General features: G+C 43.5%; 1 protein-coding gene across 2 annotated transcripts in view; it reads left to right on the top strand.

Annotated features, from left to right (window-relative positions):
• LOC126416787 (protein phosphatase 1 regulatory subunit 14C) overlaps positions 1-15399 on the top strand; it is a 552076-nt gene that overhangs the window by 101072 nt on the left and 435605 nt on the right. Inside the window, exon 3 of one of the 2 annotated variants that reach the window (XM_050084652.1) lies at positions 6505-6543. The exons of the other annotated variant lie outside the window; for it this stretch is intronic. Within the exon in view, the coding sequence (XP_049940609.1) occupies positions 6505-6543 (39 nt within the window). The remainder of the gene's footprint in view (positions 1-6504; positions 6544-15399) is intronic. 2 annotated transcript variants of the gene reach the window in all.

Raw genomic sequence — 15399 nt, 5'->3', positions numbered from 1 at the left:
TGAAGGCTTGCACTCGCTGGGGATGATACGGATAGAGTATTTGCCTATGTTAGATCCGCCACACACTGCTGTGACCTTGGGTAGCGGTTCTCCTTGTTGAAGTACTCGGACGTTCGTGTACAATGCGTAACACCCTTTCCTGGGCATGAGGTGTTATGGATCTAGGTCGATCTTCTCGTACATGGTGTGCGAAACTCCCGGTTTCTCTAAGGCGCTGAAGTAACTGACTGACTGACTAAATGTACGCCTGTCGGGCTGGCTGCGGAGAAGAAAAGATTCTTCGTACAAACATACAGCCCCAAGGTCACTGCCATTCGCTTTGCCACACATGAAGTGCATGTCAGCGTACTCTTCATTGGTTTAACCTCTGTGTGTATGATGCCTGACTACTGCAGCCTACATCCATTTGAAAATTCAACTACACTTTTTTATCCATCACAGTTCCTTCCATTACCAAATTAACTATTCCCTTATGGCTCAGGACTGTCCTAATTTCTTTCCTTAATTCGCTTCACACAAACAACCCCTTTGACACCTTAATAAAAGTTATATGATTGTGGTTATTCATTACAACTTTTGCCCTGTAAGCTCTCGCAAACTTTCGACAGAGGATAACGTAAACTTTGATCATAAGAATTCGACTGCGAGATCGCGTTGCAAAATTTGAGTGCGAGAAAGTAACTTGAAAGTGCCTCACTGGTTCCCTGTTTAAACTTTCGTAATAGCAAGAACACTCTTTTAATTCAACACTGTCATTCATTAAACTTTTACACTGATGAAATGATCCTGGAAAAACTCAATGTTCCCTTTTATTATTATTTAATTTTGGCTTACACCGTGACACAGCTCTTGTTTTGAAAGAGACTTTGGATGTTTACAGTGACATGGGATAAATTATAACATCAAATGTAATTAGTTTTCTGATTAGAAAAGTTGTGTGTTGAAAAATTATTTCTTTCTTTGCCTCACAAACATAAATACACACAAAAAATATTGCATACACATTAATACACGAAAAAATACATTTCTTGAGTGGACAAACGTAAGTTGTTTTTAACATCAAATGAGATCTTTTGAAAAAAAATACAACTCGTAAAAATGGCATTAAATATTCAACAGTTACTCCTGTCCAAAATTCCAATTGAAAATTATGCTTGACTGTTTATCTTTGGCAATACTCAAGTCTCTGGATGTCTAAACCAAGAATGCGTAACGACAAGCTGCCGCAATAAAGTAATAAATCTGAAATTAGTTACCTTAAACTAAATTCTCTTCTGCTATTCATCAAAATAATCATAATAAAATATTCTTCTCAAAATGCTTCACTCTCTTCCTCCATCGCATATAATTAATCATAAATCAACATGTTCCACTTCCTCAGAATATAACTGCAGCCGTACCACTCGGCCTATTCCTTACTACTACCCTTGACACACCACTGCCGACTGCTGTGTCTCCTCATCTCAGGATTGAAAGTGCGCGTCATCTCCCTCGAATCTTACAAGCAGAGATGATCCAAGCAAGCCTCCAGGCGACACAGCGTCTCTGATGATACTGCGCGCAAATGATTTACGCGCTCATGATATCCAAATACGAGGGAAATGCCCATGAAATTATATGCAGCCCCTTATCAATGTCTGCAAGTAGGCGTTAGAAGAGCAACGGAGCGGCACTCAGCTGAATAGGTGTCGAAGTGTCTGTACAGGCGCGTTTTTAAAGTGCTGAACAAAGGTGCGTGGGTTGCACTGGGGCTGTTGTCGAACTGGTGGTCTTAGAGGGATCTTTGCCGTTTTATTCATGCACGTGACAATGTTGCATCCTCACCTCGTGATTACGCTGCAGGAGAGCGCGAGGCAGGAGGCCTGAAAAAAGCAGAAACATCCTTTGCTGCTTCGGAATACGTTAAAACTTCGTCGAATTGCATTGATCGGTCCCTGGCGGTTGCACCCGGTGCACCACAGCAAAAATTTCGGTCGCGCGACACTCATTCAGTGGGATTGCACTCCCACGTGTCCTTACCGTAGGGTTGAAATGCCCCGGAGGTGGCAGCAGTGTTGAACTTTGTCGAGAATGTCGTGTCGTTGCTTATCGCACAGCAAACTGACTCTTGCCACGGCGAAATGTACGGGAATCCGCGCCCCAAGGGAAGGAGGGGTTCCATTGACGCCGTGTATGCCATCCCCTGGATGTAGATTCTGAGCGGCGGCGAACCTGAAATGTTCAGCCAATCGTCACCAATAAGAAATCAGCGTGACTTCAACGCTGGGCGTCGCATTTCTGACTTCCATCGCAGGAGCGTCAAAAGTAGAGGTGAAATGTGGGTAATGAGACGACTCTAGCGCAGAATTGTGACGAAATTTGATGCCAATGTGGCATCATTAACCTATCTTACACCGTATCGGTTGGCAAAACATTCAGTTATAACGTGAACACCAGTTTGCGTTGCATTAAACTGGTCACTATATATGTCTGCTCTTCTGTCACTCAGACATATCAACACAGCATGCGGCGGAAGCGCATGCGCAGACACGTTATAGCAACCGACTGGTGCGTCGAAATCATGATTTCCAGTATTGTCCTGTTCATTAACAAGGATCAGTTTCGCGTCAGCCGTATGAAGATTTTCTGAATCAGTTTCTTTTTGAGCACCCTATAACGTGCAAAAAACCGATGGTTGGCAGCCTACCTCATGTTAATTAGTAGGATAAAACTGTCCTCAACAAGAAGACTGGTTTCAACATCACAGTGCCGTAGTAAAAATTATCCTGTTGGAGGACGTATGCCGTTGCCCTCCTCGAACATTCGAATTGTCCTACTCAGCCATTAGGAGGCTACGAACCTTAGCGCTTTTCACGTGCGCAACTTTCTGACAGACGTGAAATAAGTGATGGAGTTGGGAAAAAATTCTAAACTGTAAATTTGTATGTAATACATATACACTCAGAAAAAGCGACGCACCGCAAAGGAATTATCCGAATGAGACGGAAATCAGTAGATGTGATGTACATTTACAGCCAAACAAATGATTATAATTTGAGAAAAATTTTACAGGGCGTACATAAAGTCCAGGAAACTTTCAATTATTTATTGCACAAGAACTGAACATTGTACAGATGTCATACATATTGCATTTTGAAGAGAAACTCTGAAAGGTGTGTTTTTTTACAAACATTCGATATTGGAACCATGAGTGACCCGACAGACGTCAAAATTGTAATCGAATACTTGCCCTACCCGTCCCAGCATGGCATTGTCGACTGTGGCAGTCGCTTTCCGTGTTGTCTCCCGGAGCTCTGCTACATCACGTGGTAGAGGCGGTACATACACCAGATCGTTAATGTGTCCCCACAGAAAAAAGTTACACGGAGTGAGATCTGTGATCGGGGAGGCCATTTCTTGCAACAGCTGTCCCCTTCTATAGCACGGGCGCCATGTTTGCGACCAGCGCTGACCATCGGCAAATTACCAAACTACGCTGTAGTGGTATACATGAAAAAAAAAAAAAACTTCCAGAGTTTCTCTTCAAAATGACATACGTATGATACCTGTACAATGTTTAGTTCTTGTGCAATAAATAATTGAAAGTGTTCCCGGACTTTATGTTCACCATGTATTATTTATTCAAGAGAAAGAGCTTTACAAATTGTGCAAGTCAGTAACTCATTGGTCCACCACTGGCCCTTATGCAATCAGTTATATGGCTTCGGCATTGATGACAGAGTTATTGTATGCCCTTCTGAGGTTACTATGTCAGATTCTGTCCAACTGGCACGTTGGATCGTCAAAATCCCGAGCTGATTGGAGGGCCCTGCTCATAATGCTCCAAACGTTCTCAATTAGAGAGACATCCGGTGGCCTTGCTGATCAAGGTAAGGTTTGGCAAGCACGAAGATGAACAGTAGACTGGTTGGTTGGTTGATATGGGGGAGGGGACCAAACAGCGAGGTCATCTGTCACACAGGAGTAGAGGAGGATGGGGAAGGACGTCGGCCGTGCCCTTTCAAAGGAACCATCCCGGCATTTGCCTGAAGCGATTTAAGAAAATCCAAATCAGGATGGCCGGATTCGGGTTTGAACCGTCGTCCTCCCGAATGCGAGTCCACTGTGCTAACCACTGCGTCCAAGCACTGGAAATTCTCGCCGTGTGTGGGCAGACACTACCTGGCTCAAATTTAAACCCAGGATGGATTGCCATAAAGTGCAACAAAACAGGGCGTAGTATATCGTCGACGTACCACAGCACTGTAAAGGTGCCGTGGATGACAACCAACGGACTGTGGATTGAACTAGCGCCACAGACCATCACTACTAGATATCGGGCCGTATGAAGGGCGACAGTCAGGGGGCGTATCCAGACAAGCCTCCGGTCTGCAATTGTCTTCTGTGATGAGTCCCACCCCGAACTGAACACCGTTGACCAGCGAAGCCGTTTCAGGATACGCCTGAGAGAGGAGTGGGGCGCCAGCCTGATTGTCACCCGCCATACGCCCCGTCAACCAGGAATGATTGGGTACCATTCCATTTCACAGCAGGATCCCTTTGATTCTCATCCGCGGCACCTTTACAGCACATCGCCACGTCAGTGACATTCTACACTTCGTTTTGTCGCTCTTCATGGCAAACCATGCTGGGCTTATATTTCAGCAAGATAATGTCCTCTTATAGTGGCGAGGGTTTCTGCCGCTCGTCTTCGTAACTACCAGATCCTGCCTTGGGCATCAAGGTCGCCGGATATTTCCACAGTTGAGAATGTTTGGAGCATTATGGCCGGGGTCCTCGAACCAGCTCCTCATTTTGACGATCTAAGGCGCCAGTTGGACACAATGAGGCACAACATCGCTCAGGGGGACATCCAGTTCTACCAGTTTCCTTCCGCCCCATTCGAATAATTCCTTGGTGCTGCGTACTTCTTTTAAGCGTGTATTTCATATGGAAATAGTGTTCGCCGCCAATTCACTTTAGAACCGTTGTTCGTGTATTGTATCAAATTCCAGCAGGCCGCCAACGAAGAATCTGTTTTGTATATTGTGATACTAGATTTATTATATTAGACAATTAAGCTATGAATTAAAACCAACAGAAAAACCTGTTTCCGATTTTTTGTGTTCCAGAAACAAGAAAGAGGCCGAAATTACTTAACATTTGTAGGGAATGCCTTCCGCGCAGGTTAATTTTAAGGCACCTTCCTAACTTGATTTAAATGCGGTAAGACATCACCTTCATTGGATGCCAGTTGTTAGAGAAAGCGGTGGTTAGCCGATACGTAACACCACAATATCAGCAGTATCATTTTTATAAACTGTGTGATTTGCTGTAATTGCGGAACGTTAAACATTGGGAATGAGAGGCCTTTTGATATTCTTCCACTCACGGGCAATTGGAATTTTATTTAGCAGAATAAAAGGCTGCCTACAAACAGAAACCACCGCAGCCTTTCATCGTGCTAATTATTGTTTTAGTTTCGATCTCTCTTCGTCTGTCGCGCTAATGAACGATTTGTCAGCAGCGCTGGCTTCGGTAGTTGTCGCCGGATAGAGAGAGATTCGTTAGAGAGAGATTAATTCTATTCTGAGCTGTGTTGCTGGGAATTAATAATTTGTCTGCAGATTGAGATATGTACTCTGCTTCATATCAGAATCTAATTAAAGTAGAATTAACCCGTTTCCAGGCGTTGCTGTTCGCAGAAGCTGATTCGTTCTAATGTCAACGAAATTCGAGGGAAAATTAGTTTGCTTTATTCACCACTTTGTCGCAGTTCTCAGTAATCACCGTAACTTGTGGCTGTTTGAGTAATCATTTAGCAATACATACCTATTTCCTTTTTTATTATTTTATTTGGCTAAATGAAAACTAACGTTGATGGAAATTTCGCTGTTTTTCCTTAGAAAGTACTCGTTTCCGGACACACAGTGATCATAATCCAGTTCTGCGCGTGTGTTTATCCATTCCCGTTGCAGCTTATATTTTGGTGCCCTTCATTAGTTTCGAATCGACACATCCGTAGTGAGTGTGGTTTCGCTGATAAATTTTTGTGCCCCAACTGTATTTGATAAATTCTATAGCTCGGTCAAACTCATGCTGCAGTGACGCATGTCAATTAGTAACGCAATATCGACCAAGAACTAGCTCAAACTTTTTTTTCGGTATCTCGTTAGTTTGAAAGTATATTTATCACTGTCTAGTAACAGAACGCTAACACAGCAACTTCGCAATGCTTTTCTCTGTTACTCCAGCTTACAGTGTATGAAAAGTCTTATAGCACACTATAATAGCCATTTTTGCTCAAGCAGCAACATCGTTAGAAATTCGACAGCTAATTTTTTTCCGATAAAGGACCTTCAGTTTACAATGCGGGCGTTGGCCATTGGTCAGCTACGAATTTTATGAGGAAAAATGAGGCTTTTTCTCTAATTACAATAATGTCTGATCAAAAATATTTATAGTACTGCTAAAAGAAATAATGTTATTTGAGTTTCGAATTTTCACTAGAAGTTTTGATTTCAGGAAGACGAGAGTGCAGGCAGTTCATCGGAGAGCGCTGTTGTAAGTAACTTGGGCACTAAACGTCTCAGTGTGTCAAACGTACGTGAATCGTACAGTGAATGTCCCAAGCTTATGTTGGTAAAACGTTATGGTTACTCGGTCTGCTGCTTCTGGTTTGTGGTTGATGTCTCCTCGTATATGTGCAATGTTTTTATTGCTATTATTTTTTTCCTCGCAGGCATGCGCCTTACGACTGTTACGGGTGTGACTCGTGAGGACGCTGTCGAACCAATTCAAGAAGTAAATACATAAATATGAAAAAATATCGTTTACTAACCTCAGTTCCTGGCTGGCTCCTTATTGTTAGCTGGAAACAGCTGCTTGTTCCTAGTGTGATATTGGATAAGCTTTTAATAGCACATAACTGCTGCGTATGGCGTCATAATGCAATAGATATAGGCAAAATTTGGCCTCTGTGGAAAGGCTAATGTGCGGAAACGTTGGTGCGTGGCAGAACAGAAATTATCAGTAATCGGCAATTTTCTACAGCGACATCAAGAAAGATTACCTTATCGGTAAGCAATTTAACTGGAAAGATAGTGTAATTTACTGGACTGAATGCAAAGTCGTTTGGTGATTTTTGAAGCTGCATATAACTGATGAAAATGGTCTCCCGCGAGGACGCTGCGTGGGAAAAAAAGTGCGCATTGAATTCCACAAAATGCGGTTGAAGAAAGAAAAACCCAATTTTATTTAATAAGAAAAGTCCATCTAATTTTGCATCAATCAGAAGGGTTTTACTTACTCCACTACTTGTTTCGACGAATAAAAAAATCATTACCACAGCAGCAGCAGCAGCAGCTGCAGCAGCTGGAAGGCACCTTTTACTTAGTTGATTTTAGTGGCAAGCATCAGTGATACGTTACGGTAGCAACTAAAGTGGCTCTGTTACGTTGTAACTTGCAACTGCTTGAGGACGAAGATGTTGGCAGCATTCCGAACCAGAAAATCACATGTGCTTCTCACTATGCACCATTCTCACATCGTTCTGGTTGTGTCGCGATCAAATCCCCATACTTAGGTGTCCACTCCCTTCAGGCAAATGTTGATACGGTTCCCTTTAAACGTGCACAGGAGATACCCTTTCCCATTGTGGGCCAATCTCGGGATTACATCAGATGTGAAAGTAACTTTGGCCTATCCCAAACGACCTAGATAATAACGTAGGAAGTTCGATAAAATTTAACGTGGACAATGCTGTTGAATACAGAGAAGTTGAAAAGCTAGAAAATGATACCGAAGTGGAGGAGTATCTGCAAAGGATCCACATTGGTGAGGGAATTCGCAGTTGACCCTCAACATAAACAAATGTAACTATTCCCGGATAAGTAGACAGAAAGACGTATAATTCTATGATTACATGATCGCCAAACAATCACTGGAAGCAGACACGTCCATTAAATATCTGGGAGTATGTGTACGGGGGATTGAAAGTGTTACGAATACACAAAATTGTTAGGAAACGCAGATCCCATTCGGAGATTCGTTGGGAGGTTCTCAGGAAGCATAGCAAATACACGAAGGTGCAAAAGTCTCATTTGACAGGTGCTTGAGTATTGTTCGTCCGACGGGGAGTTTTACCAGATATGTTTAACAGAAAAGATTCGACGAAGAGCAGCGCGTTTCGTTAAAGTTCAAAGCGCGAAAGTGTCACGAAGATACCCAGCCAGCTCCAGTAGCAAACTGTGCAACAAGGTGTAGCTTACTGTAGAAATATCACAGCGCACATGTCAATCATTATATTGCTTCCTCTTGCGTGTGTATCGCGAAAAGGCCATGAAGGTAAAACTAGAGGGACTCGAGCTGACTCGGAGGCTTGCCAACAATCTTTCTTCCTGCGAACCATTTGTGACTGAAAATGGAAAGGAACTGACTGTGCTACAGAAAGTTCCCACCGCCAAACACCATAATGTGGCTTGCTGTGTGTGTTCCTTGTCGCAGACTGGACCTGCAACCCTAATGTTCATCTTCCCTCCTTTAAGTGTCTGTTCTGCCAACGCTCGTTTTAAACTCATCGACGGCACTATCCAGTGTCGGATACAAATATTCGAAGGAATGAAGAACCAGGAAGCTGTGACAGAGCACTTTGCTACGAAGCGTAGGATAATCTGATGTTATCGCGGCAGCTGAACTGCTAATCACAGAGGTATTTCTCTGCCAGGTAGCCGAAGGCCGAGGACAAGCAGAGATAATGCGGTATTAGAGGCCAATCTGGGATCTCCGTGGGTATATGAGCGCATGAGGTCAGACGATAAGTGGAAACTGCTGCAAATAGAGGGCACTGAGAAACATTGACCAAAGCCACGAGCCTATCATGTCGTGCACGGGGAGGCAATGGGCGGGGGAGGGGGGGGGGGGGGGAGAGTCAGTGTCCAGTGTCACCTGATTAAACTTTGATTCATTTGTGAACATTAAAAGGACATCTATAAAAATGTGGTGTGTATAATCTCTGATTCAGGTTTTTTCTTCGCGCGAATGGCGAAATGAGTCTTTCAGCATTGTCAAGGCGTACTTCTAAATTGTAAGTTCCCTCCTGCGATTTGGAAAATTTTATTATTGTTTTTGTTTTTGCGGCATGATCCTATTGCATATGTCTGTATTGTTTTGTAGGTGCAGTATAATTGACAAGACGGAACTCCGGAAATAATTTCTTAATCGAAGGTCACTTTCAGTTTCATTTGCGCTGATTAATGAGGTTGACCAATAAATGTAATGAAGTGTAAATAAACAATAGAGCAAATTTTTAGGGAAAAATGAAAAGAAAATTCGAAATCAAATACAGAAAGATCAAACTATACAATTATATCACAGTTATAAATTACATTTGAGTCTTTAATGTATTGGTGTCCTGGCCTTGGTAAAATTCTAACCACAGCGCCCTCTATACTCTGTGTGCTATTATTATTTTCATACAAATTGTGGGACTCTTTATAATACGCATAGGCGTAACCCTTGAGAGCTCCTATGTTGTACTTTCAACAATAATACAGGATCGTCGAGACTACTTTCAAATATATATTCTATATGTATTAAGCAATTACAATCGCACTAAATGTCTGAAAGCTGAGGCAAAATGACAAGTGCTTGACGGTTCCTCTATTAATGTTCTTTTCTGCTCTAAACCATAGCAGTTCCCTGTGGGATATTACTTTTTCCTCTAAACCATGTGGGATACTTGGTTGGTAATGTTATTTGTAACTTCCTGGCAGATTAAAACTGTTTGCCGGATCGAGACTCGAACTCTGGACCTTTGCATTTAGCGGGTAAGTGCTCTTCCAACTGAGCTACTCAAGCACGATTCACGGCCCGTCCTAACAGCTTTACTTCCGCCAGTACCTCATCTCTTACCTTCCAAACTTCACAGAAGTTCTACTGCGAACCTTGCAGAACTAAGCAGTTGTTTGTAGTTCCCCATGAATGAAAGTTTCTAAATACTTCGCACAACGCACTTTAGATAATTGTTGCTCATAAATGTAAAGGAAACGGTGTACGCCAATGTCCCGCAGGTAACTTCTGTGTGTTCCGGAGAGTGCTTTGGCACAGTTCGTGATCCATTCGCGAATGTTACTTGGGAAGAACAAGTGTCGACAAGCTCTTGTTTCTCGGAATTTCTCATTTAGGTCATTTCTCGAGACATATATGGAAGGAAGTAATACTTTGCACGTCTTTCCCGAGAACTTCCGCTCTCAGAGTAGTACCAGTGAATACGAAGCGCTTCTTATAGCATATGCTACTGGAGTCCATTGTGCACCTCCGTAGCGCTCTCGATGCCATGACACTCTTCGATGGATCTATCCCTCCCTCCCTCCCATTGCAAGCCGCTTGCTTCGTTGGTGAGCTACACTTCCACAGGAGTTTTCCAGTTAATTTCAGTATGGCATGTGCTTCTCGTACTGATAGTTTTATCTTCTTCTGCTCTTCACCATACAGCACGTCTTGCATCCGAGTTTCCATCTCCTTCCATCCTTCCAGTCCGTTCTTCCATGACCCTGTCGTGCTTCGCACCCCTCACACCATCGTTGTAATGCAGATGCGATCTTCGTCCTTCTCTTTGTTGTGGTCTCCAGTGCCTCATTTTACACATTTCAGAGGACCATCTTTCCTTTGGCGTACTTCTAAGATGTCCGTAACATGTTAACCGTTTATTTTCAATGGGGTCTACAATATCTTTTGTAGCTCCCGTCGTAGCACTTCATTTCTTATTTTTTCACTTCTTGTTACTTCACAGCTTCGTCTCCGAAACTCAATTTTCATTGACTTTAATTTCTTCTCATTGGTCCTGTAGACTTCACACAGTTGAGCACCATACAGAGCAATGTTCTCAATTACAGTTTTGTATAACCTCTTTTCCAAATTCTTTGACTTCGTTTTGTTCCTAATAATGCAGTGTAAATGCTAGTTTTGTATGGCCATTGAATGGACTCTAGGTGACCCCGGATGGTTACTGCTATGTATTTTACGGTTGTAACTGTTTCCAGTCACTTCTCATCATTAGTTTAATTGAGCTAATTGAAGGTATTTGCCTATACTCTCTGATGCAGTCTTCTGTTGTCGCACATTCATATAGACAGCAGAATTATCTGCTAGTAGCCCCACGGAGCTTCCGACGATATTCGCTAGACCAGTTATAAACCACCAACCCCATCCTCCATCCTTTAAAGAATCGAGCTCCCATATAAAAAAGAGCTTCGAAAGTCTTATTACTTTGCAGATGAGTTAATGTGTTAAATATTTGGCATTAGCTATGTAAAACCTTTGAGACTGAAGACGCAACACCCTAATTCTGTTGTTTTTCGTAGTTGATGATTATTCACTCACAGACGAATGAAAAAGTTTATAGAAGGTTTGAAATTATGTTTAAAGTTTGTTGAAAGTCCCTAATATCTTCATTATCAAACACTGGATGAATGTAGTCTGTAATTTGCGCTCCGTTTTACGAGCAGCTCGCTTCTCACGCATCCCATCGTTTATCATATAGTGATATAATTTTGCTGATACATTAAGTGATAAATGTGGATACTGTCTGCAAAGTGTGTTGCGAATGGAGTGGATAGTAAAGAAGTAATGAAGAAAACGTTATGCCTGATGCTGAACCCGAACTGCATGAACGGCGAGAATGTAGTAAGCGATAAACTTTTTTTTCCTTACATTATCTTGTGGTGGGTGTCAACGAGAAAAAGTTTCTTGTAAGTTTGAAATTACACGCATAGTTGGCTGGAAGCCGCTAAGTGCTTTCATTCTCAGGAACTGCGGGAACACAGTCTGGGTAATTTACGCCCCGTGAGTTAAGCAGCCTCACGGCATATCCCTGTACATAGCTTGTAACTTGAATCATTGATGTAGTGTGTTAAACCTTTAACTTAAGGTGTTATCCCTTAATGAGTAAATTATGACAGCATTCAAAATCTTTAAATTCGGCCAATAATTCAATGAAAGATTGAAAATCAAATTTTTGTTGTCCCAGTGAGCCATTAGATAGGCAACCTGCAGCTGCGTCTGTACACCACTTCAACCGTTCAGTAAAATACACTGAAGGGGGAAAAAAATCGCATCACCAAGAATGAGTTGTGTGACATAAACGAAAGTTGGTAGACATATTTATACATCTAAAAGGTAATGTCAGTTGAAATTTAACGCCAATCGCACAAGAGTAGCTCTGGTTGCGCCGCTATTAGGATGCAAATCAGGTTGGCTTTAAATACAGGCTGTGACGGTCGTGAGCCTTACGTGTCTTTGAGATTGGACGTGGTGAGTTGATGTTAGTGAAGAACGCTTTTAAGGCGACTTAGATGCCATTGTCAGCATTTCACTGAGTTTAAACGAGGTCCTGTAGTAGGGCTACGAGAAGCTGGATGTTCCTTCTGCGGTATTGCAGAAAGACTTGGTAGGAATGTAGCCGCTATAGATGATTGCTGGTAACGCTGGTCACGAGAATGTACGATCGCAAGAAGACCGGGCTCCGAGCGGCCATGAGGCATCGTGTTCCACATATGGCTCTTGTGCATCGTACTGCATCTCCAGCTGCAATCTGAGCAGCAGTTAGAACCACACCGACTCATCGCACTGTTACAAATCAGTTACTTCAATGACAGCTCCGAGCTAGACGCCCTGTAGCTTGCATTCCACTGACCCCAAACCACCGCCATTTGCGACGTCAGTGGTGTCAAGCAGCTCATTGGAGGGCAAGGTGGAGGTCGGTTTTGTTTCCTGATGAAAGTTTGTTGTACCTCGCCCAAGTGATGGCGTGCTGGTTAGGAGGAGGTTGTTTGAGGGCCTGCAATCAAACTGTGTTCTATACGTACTGGACCTACACCTGGAATTATGGTCTGGGTTGCGATTTCGTATGACAGTAGGAGCACCCGCGTGTTTATCCCACGCACCGTAACTGCAAAACTGTTCATCAGTCTGGCTATTCATGAACAGAGCTCCAGGGGGTGTTTTGCAGCAAGATAACGGTCGCCGACGTGCCGCTTTTGTAGCCCAACATGCTCTTCCGAATGCCTTCATGTTGCGCTGGCCGGCTCGATCACCATCGCCGGACCAGTCTCCAGTCGAGCACATACGAGGCTTCACCTAACGACAACTCCGGCGTCATCCACAAGCAGCTTAACCGTCTGTGTACTGACCAAGTGCAACGGTCATGGAACTCTATCCCACAAACTGAGATCAGACATCTGTACAGCACAGTGCATGCACGATTGCATGTTTGCATTTAACAGTGTGACGGTTACACCGGTTATTAATGTACCAGCATTTCACATTTGCAATGCCTTATCTCGCGCTTACATTAATCTGTGATCTTGCAATGTTAGTCTCTTGAATATGTTACCTAGACAAATGTATTCCCGAAATTTAATCACTCCATATTAATTATTTTTTGATGTTGCGATTTTTTCCGTCAGTGTAGATTATTAACAGAACCGGGCGTTTATCACTCCCCTGTAGTACTACCGAAGTTACTTTTGCATTTGTCGATTTTGCCCAGCGGAGAAAGACGTGTAGATTCCTGGAAGATTTGAACCCAGCGACGAATATCTTACCCAGTCGGATTTAATGAAATTCAACCGTGAATGTGTTATTGGTTGCTGTAGTCTTGCACCATTAGGCGTTCAATTTTTCTGATAACCGATACCAGACGAGGTTAGGGTTGTAGTTTTTCCAGAAAAATCTGAATTCGGTAATTCCCATACAGATATTAGAGCGTAGCGGAAAATCCTAATTCCCCAAGTAACACCCTTGTTCGTCCCTCCCATCACCCCCTCCCCACCAAAAAAGGCTGCTTTAATCTCATAAAATGTCGACTCGTCGGAGCAAACGACGTTACATAATAAAAGGATTTATTTCGTGCGTCCAGCTATACGCATCGCGTTATCTGTAGACTCCTCTGATAAGATAGATGCAGAGTGGACAGAATGAAAGCCGGAGAAAGGGGGAAAAGGATAAGGCCGCAGGAAACGAAAGAACGCAGTTAATACCCGCCGTGCGCTTAAATGGGCCGGGGGGGGGGGGGGCGGTGAGAGGAGGAGGAGGAAGAGGAATGTAAGAGGCAGAGGGGACGGGCAGATGTTTCCTCCGGCATTATCTCGCATTTCGCGCCCTGTCGGCACGGTTCCGGCTGCTGCGTCCACCGCTGCCGCTGCCTTTCTATGGAGCCGGCTTACAGTATTGACTCTGTTGCGCCGTTGTTACACAATTTCGTATCTGACCCGTCCGGATACCGCCTATTGCTCGTAGAAGCCCCCTCGCGGAAACTCTACCGGACACTCGCGCGTATTCAGTGGCAGCTTCCCACCGGCAGCAAGACTTGACGCGCCGCATTGGGACTAGAGCTCGGGCACAATCGCTGCGGAGTTTGCACGTCCGTCTGGTGGTGTGTCGAGCGCTCTCTCCGGAGGATCTGTCCACGTTTGTGATACCGCGTTGTGGGTTCAGGAAGCTGGTACGAAAAATGAGGACTCTGTTATCCGCTTTTATGTAGTAAGCAGAATTGCTTTCGTGCTAGTTGTACTAACAAACTTCTCGTGGTGCAGTAGTGCAAACCAATAATAAGGCAGGAATATTTGTGGGAAAATTAACGTAGTCGGTTGAAATAGTTGCGCACAGTGTTCATCCAATATTATGAAATCTAGTATACAGAAAAATGCAGTCAAATGGTAAAGAATTTGATGTCAGTAGTAGTGTACATAACAAGACATCAACGACTCAGGTGGTAGACGGTGCAACTCGACAAAAAAGGCAGTCGACTCTGTGCGGTGTTAGTGTGTACGTACGTGTCTTTACTGCAGATGCAACGTTCATCATTAGTAACAGTGCGTATCTTGCAGGCCTATATACCCTATTGATTGTGACATAGCCAGGTGGAGAACTGTTATCTTGTGATGAAGAAGCAAAAATCGGTGCGTAGAAGGAGTTGGACCTTTCTAACCGTCAAATCTTCAAGACGTTGAACCGTTCAAGTGCAGTGATTTATAATATCGTTATGGACCAAACGGAAAATATTGGCAAAGTAGAAAATTAACAGCCGGCCGCGGTGGCCGAGCGTTTCTAGGCGCTTCAGTCCGGAACGCGCGACTGCTACGATCGCAGGTTCGAATCCTGCCTCGGGTATGGATGTGTGTTATATCCTTAGGTTAATTAGGTTTAAGTAGTTCTAAGTTCTAGGGGACTGATGACCTCAGAAGTTAAGTCCATAGTGCTCAGAGCCATTTGAACCATTTTACAAAATTATCTGAGGCTTCGGAGCGGTTACTTTTGTGTAAAGCAAGGCCCACAAACAGTTATTCTTCTCAACGTGTTGCTGATTTACACTGCCAGACGTGTATGACAAATTTTGTCAAATGAAAGCATCCTGCATTC

Source organism: Schistocerca serialis, chromosome 8 (assembly GCF_023864345.2).
Source record: "Schistocerca serialis cubense isolate TAMUIC-IGC-003099 chromosome 8, iqSchSeri2.2, whole genome shotgun sequence".
Taxonomy (NCBI): Eukaryota; Metazoa; Arthropoda; class Insecta; order Orthoptera; family Acrididae; genus Schistocerca; species Schistocerca serialis.
The sequence above is the reverse complement of the archived record's forward strand: the minus strand, read 5'-3'. Positions and strand labels throughout refer to the sequence as shown.